Raw genomic sequence first — 17,578 nt, 5'->3', positions numbered from 1 at the left:
TGTAGAGTGTTTTCTTAACAGCTGGAGAAAGATTTAACCACTGCTTAAGAGAGAACAGTTTCCCATGAAAATGTGTGGGTGTGTATGTGCGTATGGACGCACATGTGCTTGTGTGTCTAATCCCTTTATTAGGGATATATGTCTACATAAAAAGTGGATTCTAGAGGGATTTACAAGTTTGCTTGTTTGGATCTTCAGCAAGTCTTCTCTTTTACAGTTAAATATGTAATGTTCTCATGCCAAGGTGCTTATTGGAAGTCAGGGCTTGCATCATAAGCATGAGAAATATTACACAAGTCAGAAATGTATTTAAGGGTGTGGCTCATGTGACTATCTTTGGAGATTTAGAAATGTGTTCGGAGTAATGGTGCTTCCAGCCTCAAGGTGCTTCACCAAGAATCTTTCAGTGAAATATTGTGATAGGTTTTTTAGCCATGTTAAACTTACTTAAGTCAACTAAAAGCTATAATCCTTTGAACCCATGCTTATGTGACTGCAATAGGGTCATATCTATGGTGTTCTCAAGACCATGTTGAGGTTGAACCATCACGGAGGAAAATCAAACCGTGTTCTGGTTGCTACTGAAGAAACCAGTGTTTTGGGAGGAGTTTGCGCATTCTTACAGGAGCCTAGAGTGACCAGCATATTCTTGATTGGGGTTTTTTTTGGGGGGTGGGGTGGGGTGAGAAAACAGTGACTGGACTTGGCTGCTAATGAAAAGGTTACCGTTTTCAGTCCATCCAGAAGCACCCTAAAAGAAAAACTTGGAAATCTCCCGTGGAATACCGTGCAGTTTCTATCCACAGGATGTTGTGTGGAAGTGGTATCAGCCCGGTTGAGGAGCAACCTTCCTCTGTGGCAGTGCTATCTCCGAGTGCAGAGTTTGAGGAGGAGCGGGGACGCCAGCCAAGTCTGCCACATTAGCAGAATCGCAGCTGCCACAGCCAGACAGTCGTCAGATTCCCTTCCATCTTGAAGGCTCTGCTTCGTGGCCTGGAATCACTTAAATTTACATACTTATTTTGATGAAGTCCTTCAGTGTTGTATACGATCCATCATTTAATACATGCCAGTGCCCAAGCGTTATTTATATTTTACATTTCAGTGATACTCCATCTGGCAGGACTTGAGCAGGAGCAGCAGTATGGTTGCCCTGACAACTATACTGATGCGGACCTGATTGCTGGTCCAGGAATTCTCTGATGGCTGCCTCATAGGTTTCATCTTCAAACACATCATGGCTGCTAAATATTTTCAACCTTTTTAAGCAACAAGTGAGGCTTTCACTCATTATGACGTATTATATTCATGTTGATGATTTAAACAGTGAGCATGAATAGATGCAAACTGCACAGGCCACTGAAGTTAACTTCTCTGTAGATAATCATTGCCAGCCAAATTCATTAGAGACAATTTCATACCCATTCAAATAAAGAACAAGATTTAGTTTAGATACGTTAATGCCGATTACCATTTAACACAGTAGAACAAAAACAATTCCTCCATCCACAGATTCATATTGAAAGCAGCTAAAATTTATTTTTACATTTATCTTGTGGGATATGAAATTCTTGCATTGGAGTAATTTTAATGAACACGGTATTGGACTCCATAGAGCAGTGTGTGTAGCAAGGGTGGAGTAAGAACTCATGTCTCTGAAATAAGAAATCCAGAGCTCATACGAATTAAAGCCATATTGAAGTGTTGGTTTTGTAAATATATAAATTGAGAGGAGCTTTAGCATGACCAGAGGCTTTCCTTTTAAGGTTCATGTTTTGCTGAAGAATGAGGGTGGAAATTGGTTTTGTGTTAGGTTGGGTTACCAGAAAATTTGCTTTCCTAAATTATAGGTGTGACTGTGTTACCATCTCTCTCTTTGAAAAGGCCTTGAGTCAGATGCATTGAGTTAGGTCCTTTCTAGAAGCTATGTTAATCCTGGTTTTTGCCAAGACTTCATTCAGCGAACCGAAGCAGCATCCTATCAAAGTGGCTTTGCCTCTGAGAGGAGAAATTAGTTACGTCTGTTCACGGTGGAGCTCGTGGGGAGCAGTGACAGCTGATTGCTCCAGGTAGACAACCCAGAGCCAGACTCTCTAGCACTCCGAATCAACGGCTTTATAGCTTCGTGGAAAGATTAACTGTTGGGTGATTACAAGATGCCGAAGAAACTGCCCCTTAGAGAAGGTCTCAAAACATCGGTAGTGCTTATCAGTTTGCTCTTGTCGTTTCATTGTGTCGACTTTCTTCCTCCACAACTAATAAAAAGACATTCGATTCACACTCAAAAGAACTGGTTTGAACCTTGATCCTGCTCTCAATGAGACTCCTCAACTTGGGAAGACCATTTAATCTACAATAGCCCCATTTTGCTTCATCTAAATATGGAGAAAGTAGCAATTCCCAAGGTTTTTAAAATAATACATTTTAAAACCCTTTACCATGAACTAATGGGTAATATAGTTAAGCAACACCATTCAATTAAGATAATAATTGCTATTTAATAATGCTATTACTAAATGCTATGAGGATCTTTGTAGCTATGTTAAGCAACAATCAAACTTTCCATTTGTGTGTGTGTGTGTGTGTGCGCGCGCGCATATTATGGATGTATTTCCTTGCCCTTTTCCTAGCCTAATGAATGTCTGAGGGACAACAAAATTCTTCTAATATGATTCTTCTCTTTTCCTCTATTGTTGATGATGCAGATTTTGCATCATAAGGATCATTAGTAATAGCAAGCACTTCATGTTGCTGGGTGCTGTCTAGTCAGTTCTGACTCAGGGTAACCTTGTACCTAACGGAATGAAACTTCCTGATCCTGCATGGTCTTATGGCGGTGAAACTGAGGCACAGAGAGATTAACTTTCCAAAGACTACACTGATAGTATTGTCAGTCCTGTTAATTGTCTCTATCTTCTTATCCCTTTCTTTATGTATTATTGCCTTTACTTGCCTACTTCATTCAGCTCCTATGGAGGAATTTGTCAGAACTAACATGTCTAGATAATGGAGGCTATGCACACTAGTCACGTCTTGGAGAAAGGGGGTGGCATCTGATTGTGGAGGCAATGCCTCTTCGTGCCTGCTTGTTGGGAGGTGGCAGAGATTGCATCTCACTTTGCTCCATCTTTTTATCTCCAGTGTTTATTACTTGATATTGCTGTTAATTGATGAGAATTACTTCTATGTGGTGAACTCCATTCACTAACAAGATCAATTGGCCAGAGAGTTTTTCAATTCTGAGTAAAACAATTGGGAGACAGAGCCAACTTGCCAACCACACTGAGGGTCTGCTACTCACACCCTCTACTTTTGGTTGAAGGTTATAATTTGTAGGGAAAACATTATATCCCGTCATGATGTTGGTCTCTAAATGTAGGGTGTTTCCATTCATTGAGCCCACTCATTTACTCAACCTTTCATTTGAAAAATCTTACACTGAAGGTTTCTCACATACCAGGCACTCGTGCTAAGCTGGAGGATAATAGGATGGTGAATGTGACAGGTACAACCCTTCTGCTAGCAAAGCATCTACACTGGTGGTCACCAAACAGCCTCACAGATACAAGTAACACAGCCGCTGCCAAGGAGCAGATCGCGGTGCTCTAGCAATTGAAGAGAGAAGACCTGGACAAATATTTAGACACTACTGTGTTGCTTTTGTCTGTCTCTGTCCCTGTGTGAGGTGTCAGAAACTTAAAGGAAAGAGTGGAGGAAGGCCCAATTGGAAAGAATGGGGAGCAGAATCAGGAAGATGGAACAATATATACCAGGAGGCTGCCTTAGGAGAAGAGAAACACCAATCCCATGTAATGAGCTCTTACATACACCACTCTCTGATAGACTAACAATTAATATTTGTAGCAGCCACCAAAATTAATATTTGTGGTAAGTACTATTTTGTTAGTAATAGTTCTCGCATATTCCTGCTACTCAGTAGAAGAGAGAGGCACAGTGCAGAGGCACACCATTTTGGTTAACATGGTGTGAAATCCTTTATTGTTTAAATGTCACTGATATGACACCTTCGTTATCCAGAATGTAGAGGACACAAAATCAGTGCCTTCATTTTACAAAGATTTAAAGGCAAGGTGAATATTGACTGCAAAAAAATAGCACTAGTGTGGGAAACAGACCCTGGTAGTTAGGCCTTATATCAAAACCAAGGGAGAAGAAAACTCAGAGAAATGGAATACAAACGCGACCCTCTGTTAGAGGTTATTTGATGTGTGGATTCAATGAATGCTTATGGTGGCCCGATGCTGCTCACTAGGAATATACTTAGAGAGGTAAGCAAAGGCTACACAACTCTTAGCTCATGGAAGTTATAGTTTAATGAGAGAAACTAATGCTAATTTCCAAATGGGCCTTAATTTTGCAATTTTTTTTTCTTTTGGCCTTCAGTACTGTTCCCCTAGATGGGCTCATAGCTTGAGCTTTCCTTCAAATGGCATCTCTTCAGAAAAAGCCTTCCCTAACTAATCCAGTGTTCCACCATCTCATAACGCACACCCGATCCCTTACTCTGCTCTACTTCATGCTTCCTAACTCCCTGTATTATGATTTTATATTACTTATTTTCAGATACAAGATTAAAAGGACTAACAGGTAAACTCGATTAGCCAGGTCTTTCGTCCCTCTTGGCTGTTGTTAGTTGCCATTGAGTTCATCTGACTCCTTCCTGGCTACCCCCTTCCTGCACAACAAAGGCAGCTGGGCTGGTCCAGCACCATCTTCACCACTGTTGTTTTGTTTGAGCACCTCCGTGCAGCTTGGTAGATACTATTCTGAGTAGTTCATGGCAAATGGCAGATACCCAGTAAATATTTGTTGCACAAGTGAGTAAATGTAATAATCACATAAATAAATCACAATCAGTGATGATAAAACAAATGAAAAACTTTCCAACCTGTAGACATTCCATGCATGCAGGGTGATACAATTTATTTGAATTGTAGAACATTACAGTAGGCCAAAAACCATTGATTATCCAACTTTGTCTTGTCCACGTTGCCTGTAGCTTAAAATCGTGAGCTTCCCCTTGATGGATTTGTACCCCACTTCTGTGTCCTGGTTCAGTTTTTTCCTAGGGCAGGTATGCTGACCCCAGATCTGTGAACCCTTGTGAAATCCTTTCTGGGTTCCTGAGGCCTCCTGTATTCCCTGACATATATTTTGATCCCGGCGCAGCTCACTGGAGAGAGTTCCCAGGGCTTTCATCAGTCTGACTCAATAAGGCCCCACCTCCCACAAGTTTAAGAACTGTAGGTCCCAAGGGTTGTGCTTTTTCTTCTACCTTTTTGGTTGCTCTACTGGTATCTCTTTTTATCCTTGGGGGGTTTCCTATTCCTTATTGTATTTTGGTTATTTTTAAATGTTTACTGTTTGATGGTCCCCAGTGTGTGGAATGTAACTGATCCCAGTCTCTTTCTCCCTCTCTTGTCTGGCCAACAGCATCGGGATGTGCCAACTGCAGGGTGGACCTGTCCAGCCCATCGGGGACTTTTACTTCTCCGTGCTATCCAAATGACTACCCTAACAGCCAGGCTTGTTTGTGGACCCTCTGGGCCCCCACCGGCTATATCATTCAGATAACGTTTAATGACTTCGACATCGAGGAAGCTCCCAATTGCATTTATGACTCATTATCCCTTGATAATGGAGAGAGCCAGACTAAGTTCTGTGGAGCAACTGCCAAAGGCCTGTCATTCAACTCAAGTGCGAATGAGATGCGTGTGTCCTTCTCAAGTGACTTTAGCATCCAGAAGAAAGGCTTCAATGCCAGCTACACGAGAGGTATGTAAACCGAAGGCAGCGCCAACCTTCTGCTTTCGTTTAGCATGTTCTGCAGTAAACACAAGGACCAGAAGACCGAGTTAGGCTCTTTTATGTGAATGTGAATGATTATAATTAGGATTTAAGGGCAAGAATCTGTTAATATTTTTGCGGCATTCTCATTAGTAGTATATAGTTACCAGATCCAAAATCTGGTTACAGTAAAGCTGAATGCTTTTATATTGTTTACATGCAGAACATTTAAAGGCTGCTTGGGATACACAGTAGATATTCTACCGGTAGTAATTAAAATCTGTAATTCTAACATCTCCCAACTGATCATTTAAAACATCCCCACTTAGAAATCCATTTATTTGGGGCTTTTAAGATGCTGCCCTTCACAGCACTGTGTGAGAGAGCAAAAATAGAAAATTAGCCTGTAAATTAAATTTTTAAATGGATATAAAAAACTCATGCTGCTGATGGAACCCAAGGAAAATTCCCTGAAAATGGGAAAATTTAAGGACATAAAACATATTTTTTTTAAAAAAGAAAAACATTTTTATCAACTGTAATTTCCAGATCCTGTATATAATAGCATTTAAATCATCTTACTTCTAAATCTATCTTTATAGGACACCTTTTTCAAGAATATTAGATTTAGTTGTTCTTTTTTATTTCTCAATTCATGAACTTCTCAATAGATATGATGTTCAAAAAGAGAAAACAAAAATGAAAAAAATGAAAGACACAATTATGAAGATGCTTACTCATAATGTAAATTGTGATGTTTTTTGCTAGTACAGTTATGTACTGATGGTGATAGACTTTGAGTACATGTGTGGTTAAATAAAACACACATACTTTATTTTTTAAGTAAATAATATTTTAAATTAGAAAATATTATAGGAAATTTGGACAGAAATAGAAGCATGTTAAAATTAACTATATATCCATCACTCAGCCATAACCACTAATGAAATGTGTTGGAGATAATTCTTTTCAGCACTTTTGATTTTTAATGCTTACAGAATACTGGATTCATATTACAGAAGCATTCTATTGACTCTAATTTAGTAGAACTATTTTTTTAAAGTAGACTGTAATCCATGATTCTATTAAATTCCACCATGAGTATTTTTACCTGGAAATTTTCATTAAAACCATGTTTTTTATAATAAAGCTATTTCTAATTTATGTAGAGAATAGAAAAATGTAAGGGTTAAGCTACAGGTAAGTGTATTATAAGGCAGTACACATGGATTTCTGGAGCCAGGAAAAAGAACATGGCATCTCAAGTCTTTTACTTAACACTAATGTGCTGAAACTTCCTGAATGAAGACAACGTAACTTTAATATACAGTTATTATAATAGATTGTATGAGATAGTGCTTATGGAAACAGTCAATAATGCCCAATTTCTAAAATATCAATAAATAATGCCTATTCTTATTGGTATTCGTATTGCAGTATTGGTAATGATATAAGATGGACAGCAAAATAGAGGGGAGTGATGGGGCAAAGGATGAATAAAATGTTACTTAATAAGTGGTGGAATGGTTTATTATAGCAAACTTTTTCCATCTCATTAGGAATGTGAAAAAATCAACTCTCTCTACTGTTCTGTTTTATCATAGTTGCTGTGTCCTTAAGGAATCAGAAGGTCATTTTGCCCCCCACACTAAATGCTTACCAGGTGTCTGTTGCAAAGAACATCTTCATCCCAGAGCTCAGCGCTTTCTCCCTCTGCTTTGAAGCATCCAAAATGGGCAATGAGGACAATGACTGGACAGCCTTCTCCTACTCCGATGCGTCCTTCACACAACTGCTCAGTTTCGGGAAGGCCCAGAACGACTACTTTCTAACTATTTCTGGCTCGAAATGTGTTCTAAATAGTGGGTTACCGGTCAAGGCAAATGAAGACATTTTCACAGACAGCTTTGAGCAGCTCTGTATTGTTTGGAATAATTTCTTGGGCTTGGTTGGTATCCATTTCAAAAGAAACTATGGGACAGTTCCATGTGATTCTACCATTAGCAAAGTTATTCCTGGGAATGGGAAATTGTTGTTGGGATCCAATCAAAAGGAAATTGCCTCTCTAAAAGGAGACATCTATAACTTTCGACTTTGGAATTTTACCATGAATTCCACAATCCTCTCCAATCTCAGCTGTAACGTGAAAGGCAATGTGGTGGACTGGCAAAATGATTTCTGGAGTATCCCAGCCCTTGCTCTGAAGGCTGAAAACAACCTGAGCTGTGGTAAGTCTGCGGCATGTTCACCTTTTGCTTCCAGCATTGTTCTGTGGATATTTAAATTTTGTCAGCACAAGCAAACACACACACATGGAATTGTTATTAATGAGCTCCTGTAATTTAAAGAATGTGATCTGCTTAGTCATTCATTGGTGGTTACAAGCCTGGCTCAATCAAAGCTTGTTCACACTAATCAGTTTTCCTTCTGTCAGAACCCACCACACAGTTGATTAGAGCAGTGATGTATACATTATCATGTCCAAAATGGGAATGTTGGTAGGAATGAATTAAATTAGAAATAATTGATACATAAAGAAGTTACTGTTTTTAATCACAACATTTTTATTGTGAAAAAAATTAAGTAGATAACCACCATCCAAAAGAATGCTATTTACTCAGCCAGAATTAAATATTAAAACTGTTCATTTTATGGGAAAACAATCTCTATAACCAATCATCAATTTTGTCTCTGCAACTTTCCTCCCATGAATTCAACACGAGCATTTGCCATTGCTTCAAATACTCTAATCTTTCATTCCCCCTAATATTCTTTTAGAAACTTTATAATGATATTATTGGAAGTGGCTGACTATATTTAGAGGAAAAGTTCTTTGTAACAAACATTAAAATAGATCTTTATCACACATCTCCATTCCATATATAGTTAATTCTGGAAATCCTTGCTTTTATATTGGACTGGTTCACTTTTTAAAAGTAGTATTGCCTTTATTGACTTAGAAAATCATGTGACAAGCCCTCTGCTGTTGATACCATGTACTCTTTAGGCACAAATAACATTCAATAAAAGGGCGGAAGAGGTCTCATCTTCTCTAGTAATTTGCATTTGACTTTGGAGAACATGTTGTTAGACATTAATTCCCCACACTTTGAACTATTTGGAAAACCCTGAGGACATTTCCCCTACTTGCTGACCCTGCGCTCCTCCTTCCAGCTGGGGAAGTCCTCTCACCGACATTTCTGGTGGGATAGTTCCCCACTGCCTCTGCTACACCCCTGTTTTCCTTTCTTCAGTTACCTGGCTAGCTTTAGATACCTTCAAAGGCTCTGAAGCCATCTTTCTATGTTTGGGAGTCCAGATCTGGAGCCCACCCTTCTCTTCAACTAGAAAGGAACTCTCGAGCCGAGGGGGAAAACTGCAAGGCTTTGCCCAGGCTTGAGGCTCTTGGGAGGACTGAGATTCATTCACCTCTCCAGTCTCCTTGGTCATCGTTCGGAAGTCCTTCTATGTTCTTGAACACGGCAGTTGAGACGTCTCTGAAACCTTAAGAGTCCAGAATGCAACACACGTACTCTCACAGTGACATCCATCAATTGAGAAGCACCATTTTATGGAGTCAATGTATTTGTGTCCAATTTGCTTACTTGTTTTTCATTGTGGTAAAAACACACCCTTTAATTTTTATTGGTGCCTTATTTGCATTCCAAAATGATGCGAAACACCTCATTCTGCACAATCAGTTGTCCGGGACTGTGTTTCAGGAACAATAATGGAGGAATTTCCTGATGATTAATCATCAGCTTTGGGAGTCAAAGAACCCAAGTCACTTATTAACTGACAGGAAATACCTGTAACAGAGATGTTATCTGGGCACGGTAACTAAGCAGAATTTCAGTAAGTTAAGAAAGAGTGTGCTCTGCTACCATTTTAACCTTTCTTGTTTTTCTGGGACCTTATACCTGTTGGTTAGGGTAGTAATGTGCCCAACAAATGAATGACCAGTACAGCGCCAAAAGGGAAAACTGGAATGTCATTCCTAACATTCCATTGGACTGTGTTAACAGTGTTGGTTAAACATGAGTTTTCATTTCAGAACCAACTTGTGATAGAAATATAATAGCTTTCCCAAGCGCTCTAATTGCTAAGCAGATTTTAATATGAAAATACAATAGCGGAATAAACAGTGACCACATTTAATATTAAAATGCCCCCTCATTTATTTCAGATATGAACGCTCTTAACTTTAGTAAGTTATACTTGTTACTAATAAATGTTTCAGTGATTTCAAAGCTGGAATTTCTGCTTTATCCTTTCAAAGCTTATTCGGGGAACAGACCACGTCTAAGAAATTTTCAGCAGGTCCCCCCCACTCTCCGTCCACATTGTTCATCTTTTCTTCTCCTTTTCAGATAGATATATTTTATTTAGAAGTATTTCTTTTTCATTTTATAGCTGCAGTAGTTTTCTTAGAACTGTTTTATTAGAAACTTAGTTTTATGACCTCCTTGGATAGATAATGTCCCTTTAATTCTGGGTGTAATTATTTGCCTGTATTTTCAAGTTTAACTACTGGCTAATGCCCATCTATTTTCACAGAGAACAGACAGTGCCTTCTGTATCATTTTTATTTATTTTACTGATGACCGCACTTTCCTGAGGAGTGGTGCAGTATTGCTCAATGAGTAGCTCGAGTTCAAACAAGTCACTTTCATTTAAAAGCATGTGTTAAGCACTTCTGTTTAGCTACCACTGTGGTGTCGAGATAAGACATACTTCACGTAGTCCCAGCTTTGTTATTCTTTACCAAAAATGCCTGGATGTGTACAGAGTGTTGTGTTTCTTTCCAGAATCTTACAGCTAGTTAACAAGGTTTCAACAGCTGATGGATTTCTACCCTTTTCTTTTACTACATTTCTATCCTTTCTTTAAATTGTGATTGACTATAAAGACTCCAATTTATTGGGCATATTATTTTAAACTACTGAACTATTTTTTAATAATAAAATAAAGATAAACTTTATGCAGCATTTTTTTGAAGATGCCCAAACTCCTTATGTAAATAAATCACTTCCAGAAATAACTTTGTTTAAAAATTCCCCTAAAACAGCTATGAAGAGAATTGAGAGAGGAAAAAATTATTTTCTATTACTGTACCTTTAAGCACCCTTGTGATAGCTACAAAACTCTAAACACACCTTGGTCACTTTCTGAAAGTTATTGAGAAAAATGTGTCACCAACTAGGAAAGAGGACTGTCTTTGCTCTATTACCAATTTCTTGGTTTGTAAATCTGCTCACCTAGGAAAACCCAGTGGGCAAAGTGGCCTTGCTCTGTGTTGCAATTGTAAGTGTATGCAAAGAAATCTAACTGTGTACAAAGAAATGTTTTGTACACTTTTTGTATTTTGTGTTTGTTTACATAATTTACCAACATCGTGTCCTTTTACTTAAATCTTACATCTACATCGTCTTCATTAAGTCTTTAAATTTCTATTGCTATATTGGATCATAATAGTTTCCTGGAGAGGCATAAAGCAGTGCCAACGGGCTGATCTAGACACGCCCCGAAGGAACTTCACTCTTAAGCTTCTGATAATCAAAGTGGTGCCAAGCAACTGCTACCATTTCCCATGACAAGTCCGTCACGTATTGGGATTTAAGATTGTTCCCATATATCCGGAGTAAATAGTCAAGAAAACCTTTTAAAAGTCTTACTCGATGTCATCACTGTTCTGATTTCCAGTCTGCTGTAGTCGAAATGTCATTAGTCTAACAACTTCTTTCCCACAGTGTGGTCCCCTTAACTCCCTTTGTCTTCCTGAGATAGTGTCTGGGTGCCAGGCTTGGCCTGGGAGCCACTGACTGACTGCCCACACTGTGTGTATGTAATGTGAGAGGCAGAGACTCGTCGTCCAATGGTCTTCTCCGTTGCATGTCACCCTGGCTGAGATTTCATCAGGCATTCGCACTTTTAGCAGCGTTTTAGTTCTTAGAAACCCCTCACTAAAATATATGTACCTTTTGGAGAAAGGAGATTCTGGAAGGAGGGCGCAGATGTTAAGCATGATGGGGAGGAAAAAGAAACAAACAAGCAAAAGCAAGCAGAAGACATTCAAGATAAAATTCTACAAACGTTCTTTTTTAGGGTGGCTCTGTGGTGTCCCTTCTGCTTCCTCAAGGACTCTTTTGCCATAGTGCACTGGTTTAAGACTTCAGTCTTAGAAAATCCCCTTCTAGCTTCCTCCACGTCTGCTTTCTTTCATCTCCAAGTTTCCTCATTGTCTGTTAAAGGTCTTATTATCTCTTGACCTTTCTGGTATACTTGCTATTACTGCAACTTCCTTAAAACTTACTGCAATGGAATTCAGGACTACCTCCTGCCACACCTTCTTAACCTTCTCAAGTCTGTAATGCATTTTCTTGTATCTGATAAATAAATACAGTAATCTCTATGGTTCCATCTGTTTTCAATCCACCCCCTAGTCCTAGAGATCTCAGACAATCTGTAGCTTTTGTTGAGTATTTGCTGCCAAGACTTTTCCCCCCAAATGTACAAGCAAGCCATGTGTCTAAATGTCATGCAGACACCTTTTCCATAAAAGGTGGGGTATTATTCGCCCCGCTTCCTCCAGGGTTGCCTGATTTCTTTTAGTGTTCTATTCCATGCCAGTTCCTCAAGTTAGAAATCATGAAGACATCTCTTTTTCTTCCTTTTCGTTTCTTCTTGTCCTCTTGGTTACTACATCTTAAACTTGTAGTTTCAGATTCCTTGTATCCACCTCCTTTTTGCCTAGCCTCTTTATTCACAAGTACCAAGCCTACATTTTTAGTATTGCTCCTGATTCCTTTATCTCAGCTCTTGTAGTTGGTTGTTGTGTGTGAACAAGGATCGTTTGAAAATATGTCCCTAACTTTTTCACCTAAGCTCCTTCATTCTTTTCCCATCACATTTAAGATAGGGGTTTAAATTTTAGGAGTTATTAATAATGTATTTAGTAAATACTGAATACCCACCTAAGTGTGGGGTGTACATCCTTGTGAAAGATTTAGGCTCCTTGAACTACCTGTGTTTACAGTCTTTAACCAAGTTCCTCAAACTACGGCCCGTGGGCCACATGCGGCCCGCTGAGGACATTTATCCAGCCCGCTGGGTGTTTTTGCCCCATTTTGTTTTTTTACTTCAAAATAAGATATGTGAAGTGTGCATAGGAATTTGTTCATAGTTTTTTTAAAAAACTATAGTCCGCACCTCCAGTGGGTCTGAGGGACAGTGAACTGGCCCCCTGTTTAAAAGTGTGAGTACCCCTGCAAGCCCTTTCACAAACAACCCATTACTTACATCTCCAGTTGTGCCTCCTGGAGGCACTCCTGCAACTGTGCTGTCTGTGCCAGTCCTGAGAAGTTGTTTGAGTTCCCAAAAGTTTTTAGTGTCTCCTTGGCATAAGTTGCTGTTATCATATCTGCCATTGATACCCTTTTCTACTTTTCTTCCAGGTCAGGGTGGGGACCTTCATATGCTTCACAGGTCTCCTTCTTTTGGATGGTTTCCTTGTTCACTCTTTCCCGACCACTGCTTCCTTTGGGACAATATAACCCCGTGAACACTTGGTTTACAGTGCATAGGGATGTGTATAATCACCCCTCATTACTACCCACTCATACCTCTTTGACTTGCCAGACAAGAGCTCCGTAAGAGGACTGACATTGTCTTTTAGTCTCTGTTCTTTATGGATTGCAGGCAGTGAGTCTATGTTCATTGAAGGAACAGGTGAAGTGTGGTTGGTGTTGAGAACTTATAGACAGTTAACACCATAGACTTGCCTGTAGGTTTGACCTTTTCTTATACAATATGATTCTTACCATTGGCCAGGTGCCTAAGACCATCAGGAATGACAAACCAAAGTCTGTGGATATGCTTTTAAACTGCTGGGATGATTTTTGTTTATTAACGTGTATAGCCATTTACCTAGTTAGACATCCTTTGTTAGGTGAGCTCATGCAACTGCTCTGTCTTCATGTGCTGTTCCCACAGGAACATGTGGGGAAATATTTAAACATTAGAATGAAACCACTATTATACTAATTCCCTTTAAAATTTTTAAACAAAGCAAAACATTTATTTGTATTTACTCCATGTCTTGGCTCTCTAGTGCTGCTGTACCAGAGAGACCACAGGTGAAAGACTTTAACAAAGAGAAATACATTCTCTCACTATGCTGGAGGCTGGAAGTCCAAATCCAGGCCCCAGCTCCAGGAGAAAGCCTTCTCCCTATGTCAGGTCATAGACCAGGAGGAAGTTCCTTGTCTCTTTTCAGCCTCTGTGGACCCAGTGTTCTGTGGAGATCTCTATGTACTGTACTTGACCTCCATGCTCCACTGGACTTAGGAATTTCTCTGTACAGGGACCCCTGGTCCAAAGGATCTGTACCGCTCTTGGCATTTCTTTCTGGATAGTCATTGGTACTTCCCTCTCTGCTGGCTTCTCTCTCTTTTTATTTCCCATAAGATTAATAGGATACAGACCATTCCTTGTTCTCCCACTCTACAGGCATACCCCAGGAACACTCCCATTCTGTCAGATATGGGACTGTAACCTGATAAAGAATGTGCGTCCCACCCAAATCCTGCACCTTATAACCAACATAACCTAATCCTTGTTCACATAGTCTAATCTCGCAGCAGTAACACACAGATCAGAATTTAGAGCATATCACAAATGGAGAATAATTACATCAGGCAACATTGTGAGGATGGTTACATCATGGCATAACTGCCAAACCACTGAGAATCCAGGGTGAACCAAGTTAACATATACTTGGAGGATGGAGAGGGCTACAGTTCTGTCCTCCTGGGTCTTTCTTTATTCACAGTGCAAGGCGCTTTGTGATAGGCTGAATCTGCCTTCCCTAAGTTTGAATTGGTAAAAATGTGTTGATTGTTACAGTGACATTTAGTGCAACTGAGAGAACCCAACTAGTAGAAACTTCTTAATCGGGAATCATCTCAAAACTTTTTTGTTGCTAAGGATATTAATACAAGCTTGAAATTTAAAAAAGAGAGAGAGAGAGGGAATGAAATTTTAAAACATACACTTGTAATTGCAAATAGCATATGCTGGTACCCAAGAACCAAGAATATGCCTTTGATGACCTATCACTAATATTCAAGTTCACTTTTTCAAACTTATCCTTGATTATTTCATATGTATAACTTTCTACCAGAGCTTTGTGAATTACTAGGCAGAAAGATGCCATAAATTTAACACAAAAACTTTGTGACAAGATCACTCCTTATCCTTTTGCATTCCCATGCCCCAAAGCCTGAAGATTCTGAGCACATTTCAGCACCTTTATCCTACCTTTGTGGAAACGAAAGCACAGAAACACCAGTGACTTGCCCAGGGTTGGCAGCCTGCTGGTGGAATTGCCCCATGGCCCCTCCTAGTATACCAAGGAAATGACTCAGGGTTTTATGTGGATAATGTCATTAGTTCATGAGTCAAACTTGTATAACCCCTTCTCTGTTGATTAAGGTTCCTACCTGATCCCACTCCCAGCAGCAGAGCTAGCCAACTGTGCGGATCTGGGGACCCTCTGTCAAGGTAGGGAGACAACGTCATCCTCAGAAGTGTGTCTGTTTCCTGCCTTGGGTTATGTCTTTGTCATTGTTTTGATTTTGATCTGAACTCACTGGGAAAGGCAGAACCCAGTGCAACAGAAGAATTTCTGGAAGTGCTTTAGTTGTGTGGGTGCACAGAAAGAAGGCATTCACACACTGGATGGCCACATTTCCACAATGCACTGAGTTTTAAAAATGTGAATGATTATATGCTATTGAATAGAGGCTTATTTATACTTTGCCTCCATTTCTTCTCAAGAACTTTACAATGATCTAGCATAAATACTGCCATGCATGTCATAAAACTAGTGGAACATAGTATAATTAAATTGAGTGCTCATTTAAGTGTAAGACCAGGGTATGAAGCAACTTAGAGTGTGAAATGTAGAATAGAATATATGAAACTAATATTAATATGTTAAAGGCATTGAATACTATGAAGTATGATGACTATATTATTGTCATTGTGCAAATTACTTACTATATATTAGTTACTGTATATACTTGTTTATAAGCCGAGTTTTTCAGCACATTTTTAATGCAGTTTTTGTGGTAAAATTAGGTGCGGCGGCTGATCTTATGCTCAAGTACATACAGTAATTGCTAAGTAGTATATCAATGTTAGGCTTTAGTTCCATCGTTGCTCCTTCTAATCAACTATGATCCCTTTTCATCTCTTTATTCTACTGAATGCTTCTTTATAATGTAGCATGTTCCATGGTAAGCATGTCCACATTAAGAATCATGACCATGCCTTTGTAAAAATGTTAAGAGGATCGTAAGATGATGGGGACACGGATTCTGAAGGAGACTAAGTGTAGAAACCTGAGCTCTCGATTGCGGTCCTGTGTGGTGAGAGGGCAGACAGGTGAGGGAGGTGTAATATGTAATGATCGTTAGTGCCCTTACCGAGATACTGTTTCTCTGGTACTACCAATTGGTACCTTATCAAAATACCATGCTTTTTCTCTCCTGACGTCTTAAAATAGTTATATGAAATTTAAAAAAATTATTGTTATTTTTGGGTTCAAGGGATGATTTTTTTCCCTTTTTATCTGAGATCTTTAGTACTAATGCATATGTTAAAGGAGCAGATATAAAAACTTCTTGTTTTCTACATATTAAGAAAGAAAGGGAAATAACCCCATTGGCACAATGGGTAAGCAGTTGACAAATAGGCAAAAGGTGGTAGGTTCAAACCCACTGATCATTCTGCTGGAGAGAGATGTAGCTCTGCGTTTCCATAAAGATTTAGTCTTGAAGCCCAATGGCTTAGTGTTGCTTTGCCCTACAGGGTCACTGCAAATCAGAATCTACTTGACAACAAAGTTTTTCTGTTTTGCTTTGTTTTTTAAGTTTGTGTCTTAAATGTCCAAAAGACATTTTTATGTTCACTCATATCTTTTACATTAATTAAGAACATAATTGATCACATTGCATTATGAACATAATTATTCATATTGTTTTCAAAAAGATTTCCCATTCTTAAGTATTATGTGTGGGGAATTTTAAAAGTTCACGGAAAAATGAAATTCAAAGATACTGGGATATTTTTCACAGATTTCTTTTGAAGCACCTTCCTATCTCTTTGATGTGGAAAATTATCCTAGTTTAAGATACATATTTTTAATTTAAAAATTCACTATTATATAGTGAGTCTTTTGGAAGAAAATTCTCTGCATAATCGCCTACATATTTTTGATTTAGGTAATTTTTAAAAAATTAAGAGTGACACAGAAGAAATAGTCATTGTCTATGTGAATGTACATCTTCTATGGCTCCCCCAGCATCCTTTAGAAAGAAAGTATCAATGCATTCCATGAAGTTTTTATCTTGGGAGTTTTAATAATATAAAAACCATAGCTATGACATCATGCTTGGAAAATGTCTCTCCTGTAAGGCTCACCCTGTGAAATGTTTTTTTATTCATGGAGTTTAGTAAACGTGTTGGTATCTGGAATGTACTGATTTGGGCCCTCTGTTTTATTCCTCTTATTTTTCTTTACATTTATCTTCTCCAGAGGAGATGCATTTTTGCCGCTTGTCACAATCTGTGAGGCCGATTTGACACGCTCCAGACACTTTCAATATGATGAGTTCTTTGAACTACCGTATATACTCATGTATAAGCCGAGTTTTTCAGCACATTTTTAACGCAGTTATCGTAAGATTAGGTGCCTCTGCTGATATTC

General features: G+C 38.9%; 1 protein-coding gene across 1 annotated transcript in view; it reads left to right on the top strand.

The window, feature by feature from the left end:
* ADGRG6 (adhesion G protein-coupled receptor G6) overlaps window positions 1-17,578 on the top strand; it is a 153,439-nt gene that overhangs the window by 74,615 nt on the left and 61,246 nt on the right. The window contains exons 3-5 of the mRNA XM_045294584.1: window positions 5,455-5,796; window positions 7,413-8,036; window positions 15,301-15,395. Coding sequence (XP_045150519.1) covers window positions 5,455-5,796; window positions 7,413-8,036; window positions 15,301-15,395 — 1,061 coding nt within the window. The remainder of the gene's footprint in view (window positions 1-5,454; window positions 5,797-7,412; window positions 8,037-15,300; window positions 15,396-17,578) is intronic.

This window comes from Echinops telfairi, unplaced genomic scaffold, assembly GCF_000313985.2.
Source record: "Echinops telfairi isolate 266 unplaced genomic scaffold, ASM31398v2 ScPeMD7_3533;HRSCAF=4204_0, whole genome shotgun sequence".
In the NCBI taxonomy this organism is placed as follows: Eukaryota; Metazoa; Chordata; class Mammalia; order Afrosoricida; family Tenrecidae; genus Echinops; species Echinops telfairi.
This window is presented reverse-complemented; position numbering and strand designations above follow the sequence as displayed.